This window comes from Phasianus colchicus, chromosome 2 (assembly GCF_987193195.1).
Source record: "Phasianus colchicus chromosome 2, bPhaCol1.hap1.1, whole genome shotgun sequence".
Classification (NCBI taxonomy): domain Eukaryota; kingdom Metazoa; phylum Chordata; class Aves; order Galliformes; family Phasianidae; genus Phasianus; species Phasianus colchicus.
The window spans coordinates 903,099-923,588 of record NC_143437.1 but is presented as its reverse complement, the minus strand read 5'-3'; the positions used below and the strand labels follow the sequence as shown (position 1 = coordinate 923,588).

General features: G+C 41.5%; 1 protein-coding gene and 1 pseudogene across 2 annotated transcripts in view; one reads left to right on the top strand and one right to left on the bottom strand.

Moving 5' to 3' along the window:
• Positions 1-6,040: 6,040 nt before the first annotated feature.
• LOC116230187 (BCL-6 corepressor-like) lies at positions 6,041-14,627 on the bottom strand (annotated as a pseudogene).
• A 474-nt stretch (positions 14,628-15,101) lies between these two features.
• The window catches only part of REL (REL proto-oncogene, NF-kB subunit), a 34,531-nt gene continuing 29,142 nt past the window's right edge, over positions 15,102-20,490 (top strand). For both annotated transcript variants that reach the window (XM_031595170.2, XM_031595169.2), the window contains exons 1-2: positions 15,102-15,228; positions 20,012-20,154. In XM_031595170.2, coding sequence (XP_031451030.1) covers positions 15,222-15,228; positions 20,012-20,154 — 150 coding nt within the window. In that variant the 5' untranslated portion in view covers positions 15,102-15,221. The remainder of the gene's footprint in view (positions 15,229-20,011; positions 20,155-20,490) is intronic.

Genomic DNA, 20,490 nt, shown 5'->3' with positions numbered 1-20,490 from the left:
GTGTAGTAGGGATGTTTTCCAGCTTCTGGAGCTGATAAGAAAGGGGAATCATGGGCCCTTCCCAACCAATCACTGGTTGGTATGGCTCCATCTGTGGCTGTTTCTTCAGCTGTTGTCTACACCTTTGACTGGCCTGGCACTGTAGGTGCAGGTCAAGGGCTGGAGCTGCTGGACGTGGTGTATTTTTTGTAGAGGATGAGAAATACTAACAAGACAGTAGCTAGGGGAGAGTTTCTTCTATTATTACAGAAGATACAACTTGTTGAGCTCTCAGCAATCTGACATTCAACAAACTGATAGAAATCAAACTGAGTCAGCTTGTCTTTTGTGCAGTTCCTCTTTGCAGGGAAGATTCTGTCTGACTCATCCTGCTGCATTCACCCATCCTTGTTTCTTATCCATACCTTTTCACTTTGTCTCATCTGAGACTTTTGTCTACTTTGCTGTCTTATTTTTCCACCCAAATAAATCTTGCTTTTATTACATATGAAATTGGCAGTACTTCTTTCTGTGCTGATGGGCAGAAAATCCTGATAGCCTTGAAATCAGAGGAGAAATAACCTACCTTCTTTCAGTTTCAATTTGGGGCAGCTGGGCAGCCTACTGCAGGAAACATCCAGCAGGTCTGCAGAGTGTGCAACAGATAGAAATCTGAATACTTTCTGGTCCTAAGCAAATCTGGCAAGCGTGTGTACGTTTGGACTTCTCAAAGGCTCAGCATGTGCTCAGATTTGTGTGGTTTTACAAAGGAACAGTAAAAAGTTCAATAGTGACACCAGCACAACTTCCATACTGAATTTCATGTCCTTCTTTCTGAAATGTGAAGAAGAGTTTCTTGAAAATTTTTAGAATTCTTTGAATATAATTAAAGCACCATATTTTCCCCATGTTCTTCTTGGAAACAACTGAGTCATCTTTTTCCAAAAAATCAGGTGGGAACAGTGTGTGCAGTCATTCTCCAAAGAATTTTTTTTTTTTTTTGCAAACTTGAAAGTAACTGAAAATGTGGTCTTAAAATAGGAAGTGTTAACTTGCAATAACTAACAAAGAGCATTGATGGCAATATGAGTGGGAAAAAAGCGCTATAGCCAGTAGGTACAAGAGCCAGAAATTGCTAGAATTAATTTTGTTCTTCAACTTTTAGTATTTTCCTGTGTGCTCGGTGGACATGAACAGAAAGTGGTCATATAAATACTGTAACCAAGTGCATAAGCACATCACTCTGTGTACAAGCACTTGGCTTTGTGTCTCTAGCACTACTCTTGCCTTTCTGAAATTTTTTTTCAGATTTCTTTTTCTCTTATGTATTAGATGTTGAATTTACATTCTTTTGAATTCTTTTGAATTTACAGTCTTTTCCACTACTTAAGCAGAAGGGGATAAAGTTGTCATTGTGAGCAATACCACAGATTCCTAATAACTAAGCTAAAAAAAACCTATTATTTTAAGTTTTGCTTTTTTTTTCCCCTCCTCTAAGCAAGGCAAGCGTTAGATCTTCAGGAAACTGAATGTTTATCCTGCCTCTGATTCATATATGTGAAACCAGAAGTTTTGTAAGTACTTATTGTGAGACTTGTACTTGGTCATTACGCTCACTTCTGTTTTTGTCTGGATGGCATAGCATGCATTAGTTTTTCTAACTTACTGTAGGTGTTTTTACAGGTCTTTACTAACACTGTACCTCTTACTGTATAGAATAACAGCTGTGTTACAGTTTGGAAACAAACCAGCATAGGCTTTATATTTACAAAAAGAAATCCAATCTGTCAAATCATGAGCAATAGGAATATGATAGATACTGTGGACAGCCACTTTATAGAAAATGCTACAATTTAGTTAAGAAAATCAGTTGAGACAACAATATATCTCTGGGAGTTGCATTTTGAGGAAAACGAGTCTGTTGCAATCAGTTAAGTGTTAGCAATGAAAAAGCAAGGGAATCCCCTGTTCTCCTGCTCTCCCAATAAATAAATCGTGTTACATTAAATGATAAACTGCGTAAGTACAGAGATATTTACTTTTCTGTAATCCAAGGTAAATATTTGGCTCAAGCCTGTAAAACTGTAAATCTATTTACTAAATTATTCCTCTAACAGAAATAAGTAATGAAGTTGATTTTATCTCCCATGTTATAACTTCATTGGGGGAAAATTCAGTAAGGGTAGTATCTCAGTGCTTTCCAGGCTCTACTTATTTAAATATGTTTTCACTTCACTTTTTAGTAACATTGGCTAGAAGGCTGGCTGTGGAGCTCAGATAGGGCTGTTCAGACTTAATCTTGCATTTTTCTCAGCCTTAAAGGTCATCCCTTATTTCAGTGGTTGTGATGTCAGTGGGGAAACCCGGCTGCACTTTTCTGTTCTTGTGCAAAGGTCTCAAACGTCAAATAAAAGCAAAACACTTAGAAAACGTAGAAAAGTTTAAGGCTTCAACTTAGAAATTACCCACAGGTTCTTAGTGACTCCTAACCAAGTTATTTCATCAGCTCTTGCTTGTATGTGAACTTGTTTTTTTTTTTTTTTTTTCTCAGTTGCTGTTTGTTTCTTTTTCAGCTGCTTATTAAGAGAAGCTGTTATTGTTCTTCTGTTTGATAAGGAATGGATGCCACTAACTAGTATGAGAGAGAGCGAACCAGAGTGTCCACCAAATTTTCCATAACATTTTGTATTAAGGTTTAGTACCATTGTGTGCTTTCTTCAAGGCTGATCCTGATAGTATGTCAAATTATTTTTCAGCACTTGATTCTTTACAATATTTATGAGAATTTCTCTTAAATCTATGCTTTAGAATATGAGGAATCTGCTACGGAAATTAATAATTTGAGATGTCAAAAGTTTGTGGCAATACTAGAAACTGAAGACAAATTTTCTGAATGTGTGAAATCGTGGTGTTTGATCCTTACCCTTTAAAGACATGTTGTCTATGCCTGCAATGGGGGTTCCCAGTCCACATCATTACTGTATCCCACTAAGAAAGACTGTTGTGACTACCTCTAGGGATTATAACTAATTGTTGATTTTCAAGCTGCTAGTTATATGGTTGATGAGATTGTTTAGGAGGAATCCCAGTAGTTCCTGATAGCAGAGTTGTGAAAAAATTCCAGAGTACTGATTGTCCAAATTGTAGATGGTTTTTTACCTGGTCTTTGAGATTCTGATCTAGATACTGCTAGAGATGTCTTTCACTGATGCTGTTTGTTGTACCATATAACCCTGGTTTCTGTATGAAGAATGAATGTAGCCTTTCAATGAGTAAATCATTACAGTACTATCTTCTTTTATGGAAAACTGTCTAGCACAGAGTATCACTTAGTATGAGAGACTACTTGCTTAAGGTCATGCATTGAAGTCACAAAGACATTAAGCATCACAAAATAATGTCGTGGAACTGAATGAATTGGAGAGATTGCTGCTTGGTGATATTAATTCCTAAGCTGCATGTTAAGTACTGCAGTACTAAGTAGCATAGCAGCTAGGTTTTGCCATGGGTTTGCCTCCAACACATAGCCCTGATATGAGACTTGATTTTGTTGTCATGCATTTTAGACCCAGAGCTATCTCTCTTGAGATTCAATATTTAAGATGACTGTTGGTTTCAGCAAAAGCTACATATCTTTATTGGGGAAAAGGTAGTAACTACTGATTCGGGTAGGCATAGTTATGAATGTTATATATACGAATTGGTATGTTACATCTTTCTGAATGAATGAGAGTTTACAGCAAGTTGTTGGGTAAATCTCTCTTACGATACTTAAATGAATAGTAAGTTTGTATGGCTGCATGTTTTTTATTACTTAGACAAAGTTCCAGACAACTCAAGTGGAAGTTTTGCCTGTAAAAATAAATAAATAAATAGATAAAAGTGTGTTTGGGTTCATGACACTTCAACTGTATTGCTAATGTATTGTTTCATGTCCCAAAAACTTACTAAACTTACTGTTGTAATCAAAGCTTGTTCTGTGAACAAGCCTAAGAATGCGTCATTGATTAAAACTGTTCAAATCCAGTCAAGGGAAGCTGACATACCCCTTCTCTATGTCTTTAGGAGTGTGATTCTTCCTAGTTTTCCCTGGATAAAATTATTCATTGGTCTCTGTTGCTTTAGTATTTTATATGCAAAGAAGGAGATCAGAATTCTGGCTCCCCTCCACCTTACTCGGCCAGAACAGGAATTTATAAAGGTACCAAACTTCTGTTCATAAAACATTGCTACACACTGCATTAGATAGCTCTGGGCTAGAAGACAGCCAGCATCTTTTGCAAAGCTGAAAAGTTTGTGAGTGAGAGGCTTATGAGGGGCAGAGGATATTCAAAAGAGAACTTAGCTGGAGCACCTCTCCTGTGAAAACAGGCTGAGAGAGCTGGGCTTGTTCAGTCTGGAGAAGGCTCTGGGAAGACCTCATTGCAGCTTTTCAGTACTTGAAAGGAGCTTATAAACAGTAGGGAAACCATCTTCTTACACAGTTTAATAGTGATAAAACAAGGGGGAATTGTTTTAACCAAAAAGAAGGGAGACTTGGATTAGATATTAGGGGAGACATTTTTCAGTCAGCAGGTGGTGAGGCAATGGCACAGACTGCCCAAAGAAGCTGTGGATGTCCCATCTCTGGAGGGGGCCCAAGGCCAGGCTGAATGGGGCCCTGGGCAGCTTGATCTAGTGGGGGACAAGCAGCCCATATTACCATTAAGTACTGGGGCAGCTTTAAGGTTCCTTCCAACACAAGCAATTCTGTGATGACTATAGTTACCATTTAATGGGGTTGTCATGCAGATGAAGAGCTCCTGTCTTAGATCACTCTGTGCCATAAAGTCAAGGTAATAAATCATCTCCAAAAGCTTGAGAGCCCTAGAAAACTAAAAACAGAATATAAGAACATGTGAAGGTAGTGAAACAAAGCAGCACTAACAATATACAAGTTAGTAACAGTTGCTAATTGCTGTTTTGTTTGATCAAGTAGACATTTTGAATAATTTTGTGTTTATTCCAGCTATTTGTCAAATCAGATAGCAGGCCTACAACAAATAAAAATGTCTCCTGAATTCTGTCCAATCTTGAGGCTATGGCTAAGTCTGAGCTCCCCAAATGGAACTTTTTCTGCCTTATTCTTCTAATTGTTTTGAAAAAGAGTGCCAAATAGAAAAGCTTACGTAAGTTTAAATCTTATTTTGTATAGACACAGCTGACCATGTGAAACAAGAGTCTCTAGTCTCTCAAAAACTTTGAAATTGTATTGATTCTGAATTGGTTCTCATTCATTTCTTCTCTTAGAGGTTAAGAAAAGGTAACAAAACCAGCTGGTTTTTAATCATCTTTAAAATTACACCTTTCAAAGCAGATTTAGAATTGGCTTTGTTGTCTGATTTTGCTTTTTAAACAAAAGATTATGTAGATTCACAGAAATACTTTATAAACTCAAGTGGTAACTTTGGTCTTGCTTTATTTTGTTAGGCAGGTCATTGTTTATGCAGGCTTCTCTGATGGTAGCTCTTGGAAAAGGCACTGTTAGCCATCTTTCACTGCTTTCTCTAACTATGAGAACTGGAGATACTGCAAAGATTGAAGTTCTCTGCTTTATTCACTAAAACATTTTTACTATCTTGTGCTGGAAGGAGCATGAAACCCACAAGAACAACAAACTATTCAAAGCAGATTTAGTGAAATTTAGGGAGAAAGTGATCGTTTGCACATCCTTCTAGGAAATCTTCCCAATGAACAGTAGGGGGCATTCATTTTACCAACATAGGACAAACGCAACGCAGTTCCCAGTGGGAGAGTGGTGTCGAGGTCCTTACAGAACAACATATTGTGATGACGAGCATAATGCAGCAGAAATCGTCGGCACTTTATTCAAATCTACTCCCCTCCTTCCCCTTTCCTCCCTCTCCCCCAGTTCTTACTTATATCAACTTGTAATGCTGAAGCTAATACAAAGGAAAATCGTCAAAGCATTAAGGTTGGAAAAGACCACAGCACAACTGTCTTCAATTTTTATTCAAAACAAAACAAAACAAAAAAAAACAGTATCACCAAGTAATAGCAAACTTATCCCAAAGCCTGTATGCTTTAAAGAAACATAACAATTTTGTAAAAACTGAAAAACTGACTGGAGTTAAAAACTTTAAAAAATCTGAAATCCGTCCAACTTGAGTTCAGATTTCTTATATAAAGGATATATATTTTCATGTTTAATAGTGTCCTTTCTTTACAAAACAACTGAATTTGAATACATACACATAAAGAAGTAACTGTATATATTGCTGCATGTTAAATGGCCTGTTGGGTCAACAAAGGTTGATGCAGGGAGAGTCCTTGTATACTTGCAGTTCATAAAGTGAGCAGCCCAGCAAAGCCTGGAGTTCACTTGTAAGCTCTACCAAATCCAAGAGCTCTTTGCTTTCTGGGTTAAATGCTTCAAGATCTGTAGCACAAGAGAACAATTGGCTGAGAGAAGTGTGTTTAAAAACTCCGCCTCAGTGATACTATGATTTCCAGATTGGGGAAGCTGCAGTGGAAGATGTGAGATGACATTTTTAGCCTCTTCATCACATCTGAGAGCAAGAGTCAATTTTGCAGTGTCTGAGAGGGACACACTTGAATGTTGTAACTCGGCAAGAAAGGCCCATCTGAAAATTCAAAGACATTGGTAAAGCCATTTCCATCTTTCTCACCTGGGCCGGGGAGATTTGCCCAGACATCAAATCCTGATTTGTCTTTCAGATCACACACAGAGCTGTCTTAGAAATTCCACTACAAACCAGGATCCTCAATGTTTCGACCAGGCAGGCCTGTTAAATACTATGTAAGGAAGATCTCTGTCACCTTGCTATGGGTCATCTTCACAGTGGTCTTCCCCAAGTAGGTTGTGAGCAGTGAGTCACTGTAAGATAATAACATGTGAATAATTTCTAAGTGATCATTTTCTACCACAGCATGGATTGGTCTGGTTCTGTCCTGCGTGCTGTGGTTCATGTCAGCCCCATACTAGAGATGTTGCACTATGCTCAGCCAGCTTCTGGCACATCGTGAGGGGAAAATAACCTGCATTCTCACAGTAGCTTACATCTCAGACTTTGTTCTCCAGACAATACAGAACTGCTTTCTATTAGCCCAGGCATGCTGCCCTCTGTAGCAGGATCTCCCCAGTGTTCTTGTCAGTGTTGAGTTACTGGACTGTGATGGGGGGTGGTCAGCTGCAGTGCAATGGAATAGGGGGGCAGCAGTGAGGCTGCAGCCCCTGATGCAACTTCTGCTTGTAGGGTGTGGCAGATGAAGAGTCACAGTCTAAAGCAGACTTCACTTGCTTCCTCATTTCCCTTGGTACCATGACTTTATCTTTGATATTTTTGATATCTGTGGTTTCATCCCCTGTCAGGGATGACCTCCTTCTCCTCTCCCTCAGTCCCTCAGTGTTTTTTTTAACACCAGTGCTTCCCTGATGGCTTCTCACACTTGGCATACTTCCGCAGCAGAGATTCAGGTTGGAAATCCTGCTCTTCGTCTGTGTGCAGGCCATCTGTCTTCCAGCTTTCTTTACTTTTCTGCTGTTTGATAGCCAGCCTTGAGGTTGAAGTATAGTTTGGCTGAGCCTACCTTTTGCTGTTTACATTGGTGCATGAAAGGCTCTTCATGTGCAGAGACACTGGGAATATGGTCAAGCATTTGTAGGATTTTCTTTTTTTGCCTTTCACATAAATTCATCCTGCAGTTTGTCCACAAAATTCTCACTTTGGTTGCCATTGTTTTGCACTCTCACCAGACTGTTTATACTTCTTGTAAAGATATGGACAATGGATGGATGAATGGATATTGGCCAATATCTTGTGTTGGCTGTCCTTCTACTTTTTCATATGTAGAATGTCTTTCTAAATAAAATTTCTCATTAGGGAGATATTTTTCTCCAGAGTTCCAATAAAGCAACCTTGGTTGTTTTCTGTACTAACAAAACTACATCTGTAATTGTCATTCTGGTCAGCAGTGGCATCTTCCAGAGTGACAGGCTTTGGCTTTTTTCACTGCTTCCTTTCAAGTTTTCACTGTGCGTCTGGCTGAATCTGCAGACCTCTGAGTCTTTGGCAGCAGTTTGGCCTTCCTCCCTTTTTCATCTCTAACTTTGAGAAGCACAACATTGCTTCCTGTGGCAGTTGCTGGCCAACTGGAATCCTGCAGCTTGATTCACACTTGAATCAGTCACCTACATAGCCAGTAGTTTGCAATTCTTTTCACCATTTCAGATGCCCTGGGTTTCAGTAATTTGTAGACTCTGCGTTGTTGGGTCCGTCTTTTATGTCTGACTGGTTTCAAGGTTTGGCTGCATTGTGCCAAAGCAGAACTGCTTCATGTTGTCCTGTACTTTGCTGGAAGTCATAGCAGAGCTGTCAGTCTCATGAGCAGTCTCCAGAAAGGCTGGTGCATTCTGGAAGGCTGCTCTTTATCTGGCCGATAAGTCATCTTTCCTCAAGCTGAGCATTGCCAAACTCAGACCTTGCTGAAAAATTATAGTTTTCATGCAGATTGCCATTTCTTCCAAACTCAGTAAAATCTTTGTGTTGAGATGCCTGTTCTACCTTGTGCTTTGTAGGGTCGGTTAGCCTAGCTGCTGCTCTGAGCAGCAAAGCCAACTTTCACTAAACTCGCTTTGCCTTTTTTAGAGTCTTGCTAGTCCCACAGGAACTCTGGGAAGAAGTGCTTGTTGCTTTTGGCAGAGTTGTTGCTGTGGGCAGAACCTGGAGCAACTTCAGAATATTATTGCTGGCTGCAATCTCATAGTGCATCTTTCTGCCCATCTCCAGGAGCTCTGGGAGCCTGCTGTGCAGCACCAGGTCCTCATAGCATGCACTTGTGGGATGATGACTCTATTCAGCTATCCTTCTCTTTACTGTGTTGCTGAGGTGCTCTTGCTTTACTAGTCAGTGTACTCTGGGCTCTCCTGAGACCCAGTTCTAATGCCCCAGACAGATTCCTTATTTGTTTCTTTTTTTTCTGTCTTGTGCTGTCACCTGCTCTTTATTTTTTTTTTTAAGGAAGCTGTCAGGTAAGGAGAAATGAAAAATAACTGATCCCTGACTTCATTCCTTTTTGCAGATTGTCTCTTGATCATGTGAATGGTGCTTTGCAAACAGCAGTTTCTCTCTAGATACTTCAAACTTCAAACGGTAACAATAGGTTGTTACTTCTCTCAGAGTAAATTATGAGATTATTCCCCTCTGTTTTGGATATGTTTATCTTTGATTTTTGTAGTTTACACATGGTCCAGTGTGATAACTCGTAGTCTACCTCTGCCAAACAGGATAAAATCCCTTCACTTTTAATTTTAGTTATTTTCTTGTCATCTAAACTTTAACTGCAACATTGTGTCAGTTCTAGTCCATCCTTTTATTACAACTGTCATTCTATGCTTTCATGTCATGTTTTCCAAAAGGAGCTTGTGGAAGATAAATACTAATGCTGCTGTGGTCTACTGCCAACGGTAGGCACTGGCTAGCAGTTACACATTTCAGCCTTTGTGAAACAGATCATTTAGGGGGGGTTGTTGACCTTCAGCACTGCTGGCTTCGCTTGTATTCCAGAGTCTTACTGGAGTTGATCAGAGCTGGAACCAGGACATCAGTGGCACCAGTATCATAGCTCATTTTTTTCTACACCTGTGTGTTAAGCAGTTATCTCTTTTTTTAATCCAACTTTCTGTATAACACTGCCACTTATTTCATCTCTTTCTTGGGGTATGCAGTCTCCTTTCTTTAGTTCCTGTGTTTAGATGACAGAAGAGACTTGTCCTAATTTTCTCTTCGTATGTCTGGTTTATTTCCATTTGGCAGACTGTCTGGATGTGCTTTTTATACTGCACAAAGAATCTGTTCAGTTCCTTTTTATCAAGATGCATTGTGGAACAGATATCTTGAGGAATTACTGTTTGCCCTATCTTACTGTTTCTTTTAATTAAAAATAAGTTACAAGATTGATATGTATATTCTTTATTCATGTAGAGGAAAGTAGTTTTTCCAGACATCTGAAATACCTGAAAATGCTTTGAGTCTTACATTGTCCTGTACACACACTACACCTAAGGCACAATAATATTTTGAGCTGAGGATTTCATTTGGATATTTTCTATTTTTAGCAACATTAACATTCATGAGTAGAACTGCAATGCAGGTAAACTGTCATTTATCAAATATGTTGTTGTGGGAGAGAGGCCAGCCACTACTTTGGTTACACGAGGCATAGAACTTCTCCCCAAGCGTCCTAAAAACAAAATTAACAAGTTCATGTAGCAACTGTCAAATGAAAGACACGGTGAAACAGCAGAACTGATCACTGTTCTATGTGTGATGAAAACAAAGGGCTTCAGCCTCGTAAGAAAGAAAGTGCAGATAAGAATTGTAGTTTAACTAAAATGTTGGCTTTTTAGAAAATTTATATGGTTTTACTGCAGCATATCAGTAAATTGGATGTATATGCACATAAAGTCAAAACACACTGAGACTAGCAATTCAAATAGCGAGAAGCAGCGGTGCTGGCTGTGGCTTACTCACAGCTCTTTAGGGTAAGACTCTGTGTGGTGAGATGACACGATGACACAGCTCTAGGCAATTTGTAGAAGGGGCTAGAGCAAGCCCAGATAAGATGACAGCTGGCCAGTTTACAAATTTTTAGATTTTTTAGATTTGCTTTGTGTACATAGGAAGACTTTATGCATAGATTTGCTCCCAAAATATGTTTATGTTCAGCCTGAAGAATAGTGTTCTTTTTGTGATTCCTAGGTGTAATCCTTAAATTATACAGTGCGTAAGTCACTGGACCAGAGATATAAACATAAGTTGTAAAAGGCTTCAAATTGAAAGATGTATCTACCTGTTCTATATATTGAAACAATTCATTTTTCTTTTATAATTCTGGTTGTATATTTTGTATATATTTTGTATATTTTGTATATTCCAAAACTGATGTTAAGGCTTACACTTCTTGCAAGCCCTGAAGAGAAAAAAAAGGCTTGTAGTAAAGTTTTGAATGAGTCATTGTTATCCTCTGCAGGTGAACCCAATACTTTTCTGACTCCCCCACAATCTAGAAGTGTTCGTGGAAGTGTAGTGTGATTGTGCTCAGTGCGCACATATAAAAAAGATTAGAGTTTTGATGGGTGGACTGTTCAATGGATGAAGAACTGGCTGCAGGACTAAGCCCAGAGAGTGGTGGTCAGTGACTCAATGTCTGGGCCCCTCCCAAGGGGTCAGTGCTGGACCTGATACTCTTAATATCTTCATCAGTGAGATTGACAGTGCGGTTGAGTGCAACCCTCAGCAAGTGTGCTGATGACACACCAAAGGGATAGGATGCCATTCACAGAGACTAGACAGGCTGAGCAGTGGGCCCAGGTGAACCTCATGAGATTCAACAAATCCAAATGAAAGATCACGCACTTGGGTCGAGGCAACCCTCACTACCAGTACAAATTGGGGGGTGAAAAGATGAAGCACAGCCCTGCTGAAAAGAACCTGGTGGTACTGGTGGATGGGAAGCTGGACATGAGCCAGCACTGTGCCCTCACAGCCCAGAGAGCTAACTGTATCCTGGGCTGCATCAAAAGCAGCTCGGCCAGCAGGTCAGGGAGGGGATCTGCCCCTCTGCTCTGTGCTGTGAGACCTCACCTGGAGCACTGTGTCCAGGTGTGGAGTGCTCAGTACAGGAGAGATGTGGGCCTGTTGGAGAGTGTCCAGGGAATGGCTACAAAAATGATCCACAGAATGGAACACCTCTCCTATGAGGACCGGCTGAGAGCTGGGGCTGTTCAGCATGGAGAAGAGAAGCTGTGAGGTGACCTGAGAGCGGCCTGTCAGCGTCTAACAGGGAGCAACAGGAAAGAAGGGGACAGACTCTTTAGCAGGATCTGTGGTGATAGAACAAGGGGAAATGGTTTCAAGCTTAAAGAGGATAGATTTAGGGCAGATATAAAGAAAAAAATCTTTTACAGTGAGGGTGGTGAGGCATTCTATTCTAGTGATGTGGTTGATGCCTGTCCCTGGAGACTTTCAAGCAAGGCTGGATCAGGCCCTGAGCAACCTGATGGAGCTGTGGTGTCCCCATGCATTGCAGGGGAACTGAACTAGATGGCCTTCAGAAGTCCCTTCCAGCTCTAAGGATTCTATGATTCCATAATAAACAGTTCACTCCTTGTGGGATTGCATCATAAATGAATAAGATGGTGTGAGAGCAAGGAAGTATTTTCTGTTTTCTGCTGGGGAAGCTGAGGCTCAGAATTAAACAACTTGCCTAAGAGCAGAAGGGCTGACTTGCCAAGAGCCAGATTCCAGTCTCCTGAGTCAGGGCCTTGTGCCTTATCCACAAGACCAACTTTTCCCTTGTAGCATTTCCTTTCTCTCCACCCTGTTTTGAGGGGAGGAACAGTAGCATTGTTCTATGTCAAACAAATTTAAAGCATAATACAGGAGTTCTGACAGCAGAATGGCTGGAACAACTTTTGAGTTTATCATTAATTTGGAAGCCATGACTTTTCTTGGAATGGCTTCTGCATTGGAGCCCTCCTTAGCATGAGCAATAACTACAAAAGCTTTAACCACCAAATGACCTGTCTTTAAATAAGAAGCTTTTGAGATTAGAAAAAAAAAAAAGAAAAAAAAATAAAAACAAGTAAAAAAACAACAAAACCACACAGCATGTACTTAAAACAATAAAAACTTTTCAAAAGGCATGGGAGATTGGAAATTACTATTCAGGGGAGTGCGTGAGACATGAAATGCAGTGGTCAAGAAAGCAGGACTCCTAACTTTGTTCCATAAGTGGTCAAGATATATACTATTTTTAATTTGTGATTTTTACTCATAGTATGTACTACTACTAGGAGAGCCTAGTTCTATAAATACCTTAATGCCTGCTTTGCCTACTTAACCAGGCTGGTGACAAGGGGCTTATCTTTGACATGTCAGATAGCTGGGAAGAGAAAATAAAGACTGAAGTTTGCCTTTGCTGCTCCATAGCAGAGCAGGTTTCAGCAGACTTGATTGGGCAATGCCTGTGCTAAGCACCACTAAAGGGCTATCATCTTAGGGTTGACAAGTATCCTGTCAATCACTCTGTTTTCTTTTGCTGTAGGAATTGAGGAATTTGTTTTGGGGATGGGTTTTGTTTTGTTTTGTTTTGTTTTCCCCACTCTGTCCTTTTCTGTTGCTGCCCCATGACATTCTGGGGTTGTTCAGCCTGGAAGGAAAAGGCTGCAGGGAGACTTCATTGCAGCCTTCCAATATTTAAAGGGAGTTTATAGGCATGGGGGTAATCAACTACTTACACAGGTAGACAGTGATAAAACAAGGGGAAATGGTTTTGAACTAAAGGAAGGGAGATCTAGATGATTAGATGTCAGGGGGGAGTTTTTAACTGAGTGCTGAGGCACTTCAACAGCCTGCCCAGAGAGGATGTGAATGCCCTGTCCCTGTTCAAGGCCAGGCTGGATGGGGCCCTGGGCAATCTGATCTAGTACTTGATGTAGTGGCTGGCAACCTTGCCTGTGGCAAGGGGGTTGGAATCTGATGCACCTTGAGACTTCTATGATTCTCTGCCAGATTAGGAAGCTGAATTCCTTACATAATTTCTTACAGCAGTCTAGGTGTTAACACAGCCAGCGTGGCAGCTGATGTCAAGCAAAAAAGGAGGAGCAAGGACTTGTCTTTGAATAAGTGGAGAAAAATGGGATCTTAAACCACTTTAACTGGAAGACAGGAAGTGAAGCACTGGATCAAACTGGTTTAAGAATTCTGGTATCTTGCCTCTGGCTACACAATAGCCAGCTGACAAAAATAAGTGATGCACCTGGCTTCTGTTATGCAATGTTACAGGAGGGGAATTCCGCCCTATTTGCAAAGATCTGCACATGCCCAAAGTTATGACATGTTCTTAAACTCTGTGTCAGTTGCTGACTGCGTTTCTGTGACTACTAGTACTATTCTGCACTTCTCAAGTTTGCATCACTCACATGGGGATGCTCCCATGCCATAAATTCAGCTTGAGGCAGAGTAAAGCTTTGTACAGAGCAGTCACTGGAATAGAGCACCATATACTTTCATGATTTTGAATAGGGTTTTTCATTTATTCGGTTTGGTATCGGTCTTTTGCCTTAGAAGGCTTCTCTCTTGCTGTACAACTTTCCCCTTAGCTTAGGAAAATGAGTATATGACAAAAGATCTACATTGGGTTTGTTTTGTCCCAGAAATATGCTCTTTGTTGTGCAACTGCTTGTGTCTACTACTGCACAGAGGGAAATGGGCAAGAAATTTCTACTCACACTGTTCTTTCTCCAGTCACTTTGTTCAGGGATTTCCTGAGCCAAATCTATCCTGTATTCCACTGGTAGGTGCAAATAAATCTGACACAGTGATGCAATTCTATCATTGGCTTTACTGTTGCTTTATTAAAGCTTCTTTTCACTTTAGAGGAGGAGTATAGGTAGAATTGAAGTCTTCTGAATGCTACAAGAAGTACACCTCCCTTAACTTTTTCTTAAAAAAAAAACCAACACAACAAACCATAAAGCAAGAGCTTGCATCACAGACATCGATGCGTGTTGCTAATTCCCCAGTTTCTGAAATAGTCCTAAGGAATAGCTCTGGGTAGCCCATTTCTGCAGCCTGAAGACTTACACATCGAAAGAACTGGGCACTGATGTTTTAGTCATAACAGATGGTGGTTCTATTGCTTGGAATACTGCCTTCCGCATCAGCATGCACCGCACATCCTTATAACAACGTTTTCCTTATGAAGAGGGCTTCTGTTGTGAGGCACGGAGCTCTCAGGTGCCTCTGCCTGGCCCTATCCAGCAGCGCCGTGGCAGAGCCGTAAGCTGCGTTTAGGGAAGCACCCAGGTTTGGCCTTCCGGAAAGCCTGCAGCTCACAGTCTGAAATCGAGCAAACCAGGCCGGACGGAAGGAAGGAAAAGAAAGGAAAGGAAAAGCGCGGCCGTGCGGAACCGCCGCTCCGCCGTCCCGGCCCTCGGTTCGCAGCGCTCCTCCACCGCGCCCGGGCCGAGCCGCCGTCCCGCGCAGGCCCAGGCGCTGCGGGGGCGGGCGGGGGGCGGGCCGCGCGAGGCCGGGAAATTCCCCCCGAGTAGTGCGGCCAGCGGGCGGAGAGGCCGGGCTGCGCTCGTTCGTGTGAGGTGCGGGCCCGGAGGGCAGTCCGCGGCGGCAGGGCCCGAGCGGCGGCGCGGAGCTGTCAGCATGGCGGGTGAGCGGCGGGGCGGCGATAAGCGGGGCGGGCGGCGGGGGAAGCGCGGGGCGGCGGCGGGGAGCGGGGAGCGGCCGCACCTCTCGCCGTGCCGCGCGGCGCCGGCGCCCTTCCTTCCTCCCGCCCGGCGTCCTCGTTCGAGGCGCGGGGAAGCGCTGAGGCCGCCTGCCGCCCCGTTTGCCGGGAGAGCGGTCGGCCGCGATTCTTCCGCCGCGTCCGGGCGCATCCCGCCGGCAGCACGGGCGGGTGGCGGGCGGCCCGAGCGGCGGCTCCGTACTTTCACCGCGCCGCCCTGCCTTGCTGGGAGCTCCGTGCGGTGCGCTTGTTTAGGAGGCTTCCGGCCGAGGCTAGCGAAGAAACAGCGTAAGCGTGTTCGGGTCGGTGGCGGCGATGCCTCCCGAGGCCGCTGTGTGTCAGGTTAAATCTGCGCTGCTAGGTGTTTGATAAGTGCTTGGGTTTCTGTCCGGGGCAGAGCCGTCAGTGGGCAGACGGTGCCGGTCCCATGGGCGCTGGCTGCCGAGAGGATGTAGGTGTGTAAGGAGCAGATGTCATAAATGCAAAGTAACGCAGATAAGGGATCTTATATTGGGTAATTACATTTAAAACCATAATTAGTTGTTTTGTTTTAGACTAAGTTAAAACTCATTTGTCACCCTTTCGGAAGGTGCTCCCCGGCTGTCTCTTTTGGGGATTTAAAAGAAGCCGGTTTTAGCATTAGTTGGTGTTTGGGGGAAGGAGGCTCTTTGCCCTCAGCACCAGGGCTGTGTGCTCTGCTGCCTTCAACGAAGTACAAACTTTCACTCCTGTCAAGTGTGTGCTTGCTCTACGTTTTCTATTTGAGAAGGCTTAACTGAAGCAAGAATAGTGCTTTTTTCTCACCTTGAATGTATTTTCAGTGTAATTAGGAACCAGATAAGGATTTTTTTCAGCAGGGGAAGTTCACAACTTCCTGGTACTTGCTAGCTTTTGTCTTTTTTTTTTTTTTTCTTTTGGCTGTTCTGTAAGGTCATACGATTGTAAAGAGGAAGTTTGTGAGCAGTTTTGTTGCCCTGTTAAAATCTGTGTGCTTCATGGGTTCCAAAGTAGATTACTGCTCTAAAATAAAATCATGAGTGCGCTTTGGGTCATATTAGTTTTGAAGGAAAGTGTAACAAATCTTTTGCCACTGTCTCTTTTTCCTGAGCTCCTCCAAGAGTGCAAGTAGGGTGGGAGCATGTAAACAGTCTGCTGTTGCTGCTCAGAAATGGCTGTTGCTGTGGAGGACAGAAGGTCACCAGTAATATGTAAGGAGGTGTGACATCAAAGCTGAAGGGCATCACTTCTTGCTTCTGTGTTTCACTGCTGTCACCTGAGATCATCAGAGTTTCGGGTGATACTTTCACATCTTCCACATCGTCCACAAAGACCCACAGCTGCTTTGCTTTCAAGCTTGGTGATTGCTGGAGAGCATGTTCACAGGGTACTACTATTCCTGGTTGTGCAGGAGAATTGCAAATCATGTAGCCTTCCAGAAGCATTATTTTTTATTTATCTTTGAACCAAGGAGTAACACAGGGCGTACTGGATCTGTTGTCCTTCTGGTGGCAGTGTGTTACAGCCGTGTTTCTCCCTGGCGGCATGGTCATGCTTAGCCTCAGGTATCTCATATGGAGATATCTGAGGTTTCGAGTCTTTTCGTATTACTCTAACAGATTTAACAACTTTCTATGCTTAAATGCAAGTGTGAGCTGGCTGTATTCTTGGTGCTGTTAGTGGCCTTACTTAGTCTCTTTATGTAGTTGAGAGAGTTGGTCTCTTGTATTTCCTTTAAAATTGTTTATCATAGTATTCAGTGTGGGGGGAACAAGCAAGTAGGTAATAGAGATAGCTGTGCATTTCTTTGAAAACTAGTGAAGGACACTTAGACATGCCTCACAGTGGTTTGACAAATGTCTGGAAAGGAGCTACTTCCCTGTAAGAACTGACAGCTCTCTGTGTGTGCATGTAGATTGTGAAATAGTTAAACCACACCACTTCACAAGCACATTGCTCATTTACAGAAATAGGGAACGCTGAAGAGACCTCCACTTCACTTCAGAGTGCTGATAATACCTTTGGCTCACACTGATACTCTCATGCATTTCCTCTATGCACAAAATATAATGACAGTGACATTGTGGCAGAGGTGATAATGTGATACTTAGAGAGAGTGAGAACCATGATTGAAATGAATTTTAATGTTTAATCTCTGGAGGCTACCATGTCATTGAGATTTGCTTTCCCACAAACACACCTGCTGTTATGCAGTGGGTTTGCTTTCAATGGCACTTGTTTCAACCACAGTCCATCACAATTGTTGAGCATGGAGTTTTAAAATAAATGCTCTTAATAGCAAAGAAAAAAGTCCTCATAAGCAAGCGTTAGTAGAGCACGATGGGAAATTGATGGTTAAAACAGAGAGGATTAAAGACTTGAAGTGATTCTGTTCTGTAGTAATTTCTAACAGAAAGGCTCTAGCTAGTTTTGGCAAACACATAATACACGTGGGTGTATGGTGCGTCTGGTTAGCAGCTATGTAAGCATGTGTACTTCCAAAGTAAGATGATTAGTAGGTACTTTGCTACAATTTTGTCATTATAATGTCTAAAATAGATTTTTAATTTAGTAGATGGATATGTGTCTATGCTTGTGGTACAGTGTTATGTAGGAATGGAGAAGTGAGGTTCTTTTCCCTCCTCAATTATGTGATGGAAATGGGAGGCTGACTGGTACACCATCATCACTCCTCACTACTGGCAGAAGTTGTCTTTGCCTTGTGCACTGGATTGTCCTGAAAAGTATGACATAAGTAAATGTGAGTGTGGAAGTTAAAAAGCTGTATGCTGGGGTGTGAGTTTGGCTCTTTCTGAAACCAGCTTTACATCAGGTCTTGGCTTTTTTGTTACTGTTGTCCAGCATCCCAGCTTTTACTGGCATTGCTTATTTTCCAGAAAGAGAAAAGGAACAAAGCTTACGTAAAGGGAAGACTAGAAAAGATCTGGAAAATGCCTAGGGAAGTGACCGTACCTGTAAGGAACTGGACCTTGAGCAGTGTCTGTGCATGCTTGATGTGACAGCTCCTTGTTTGTTTTAAGAAGCTGATTTAAAATCAGTTGTAGATGATCAGCTGAGATGCTGCATTTTGATAAATTGTTAGGAAAGAACATACAGAGTCTTAAACTGTTGTTCTTTTAATGTTTGGCATGAAATGCAGCCTGGAGTTAAAATGTTTTATGCCCTTTTTAAAAAGTGTGCCTTTTGAAGAGGCACATGCTGCTGGAGACTGGAGACAGTTCTAACATCAGAGCAGCATTCATGCTCTGCTGTTGCACAGCTGTCTGTGTGTTACAGCTGAAACGTGTTCAAATAAGACCAAGCTACCATCTCAGAAATATAGTTCTCCTTCTATTCTCTACTTTTCTTAATTACTTTGTAATATTTCTCTAATTTGGGTATGAACTGCTGAAGCACCATAGGTCTTCTACAAATCAGCAAATTCCAGTTGTAAAGTTCAAGTTTTGTGTTGGCAGATATACTTAAGTTATTGTAGGTGCAACAAACGAGGTTTTTATTATGGAGCTAAGACTGTAATGCTCTTCTTTGGCAAATCCATGTACTAAGTACTTTAGGCTGACTAGACCTTGGGCGAAAGGAGGTACGGAATCTTTTACCCTTTTAATGCTTTCAATATATTTAATAACTATTTTGCTTTTTATGTTGAAGTCTGATTGCTGTTTTCACATTGCCTGTTGTGTTTCTGATGTTCACAAGCCTTGCCTGAGTAGGATGCTATTATACAAAGATGACAGAGAGCTCAGTAGATGTTTCCATAAGCTGTGTTCTTCTGATCGTGCCAGAACTGTGATGATTCAACCCCTACAATATTTACTTATCCTCTGCTGTTTGTTTTTCACATGCCATCTCACTGTTGTCACTATTTGATTGACTATCCTGTTTGATGTTCTCACTGAGATACATTAAATAGTTACTGTCTGGAAGTCCCACTGCTGTAAAAGTAGTGATACTCTTGCTAAGGTAATGTCTTTCTAAATCTTTCACTGAAGAGATTTGTTGCCCGTCATTCTCATCTGTAACTCAAGTTTCCCTGAAAACATCATGAGACCCAATAATTTTCAGTAGGTGATCTGGAGAGATACTGCAATTAATAGCAGGCCCTGTGGGATATGGGCAGTTCAAGCTGTTGAATTCAATACTAGCCATCAGGTATTTTCTCAGCCCGCAGTGATGGTATTCAAACCAATAGAACTGTTTTTTCTTTTCTGATTTGTGTAGTTTCTGCTTCAATATAATAGGAACTAAATCAGTCAATTCTGAGAAAAGGTCTTCACTTTCAGAGGGTGTTCAAGCAAACGTAATGGTACCTGAACTTTGAGGAGACAACTGTATTATAATTAAGAATATTAACCATTCCCTTGAAACAGTGTTTTCTGTTGTGTAAGATATTATTTCATCATACTCTAAAACTAAAAGAATCTAAAATTCTAATTGAGATAGAGGGGAGGGAGTCCTCTGCTAATTGCTAATATGGCATTGATGCATGGAGATTTCATTTTGTCTAGTAATAACACTTACCCCCATCATGTTTTAAAGAAAGTTTATCATCTGAGAAGGCAAATCAAGTGAAAGAGAAATAATACCAATCAAAGAGTCTAGACCTTACAGTTTTCGTGTAGCACCTAACAATATAGCCTGCCTTCTGCTTCTTTTTAAGCTCTAAATTAAAGAGATTTTGTTTTGTTTTAAGGTATCTCAGAGCCCTACATTGAAATATTTGAACAACCCAGACAAAGGGGCATGCGTTTCAGATACAAATGTGAAGGAAGATCAGCAGGTAGCATTCCAGGAGAACACAGTACTGACAACAACAAGACATTCCCATCTATACAGGTAATACTACTTTTATCCATAAGTTACCAGTGCCTATATTTACATTGTGCTGTAGCTGTGTGTTGTCCTTGGTGTAGTAAATAAAATGGTTTTCATTGCATATTCTGTTATTCTTTCCTTGGCTCGCCAGTGTAGTTGCAACACAGTGCAAAAGAGTTCTTTGCTCCTAGTCATTAAAGATTTTGTTCCCATTTACCAGTGAAGAAGGAGGCATAGTGATATGTAGCAGAGTGCCAATAAAAGAGGAACTTAGTGAATTTGTCTAGGAATCATTTAGTTATTAACTCTTTCTGCATTTACATTTGTTCTGGTTTCTTAGTTATGTGATTTGGCCTT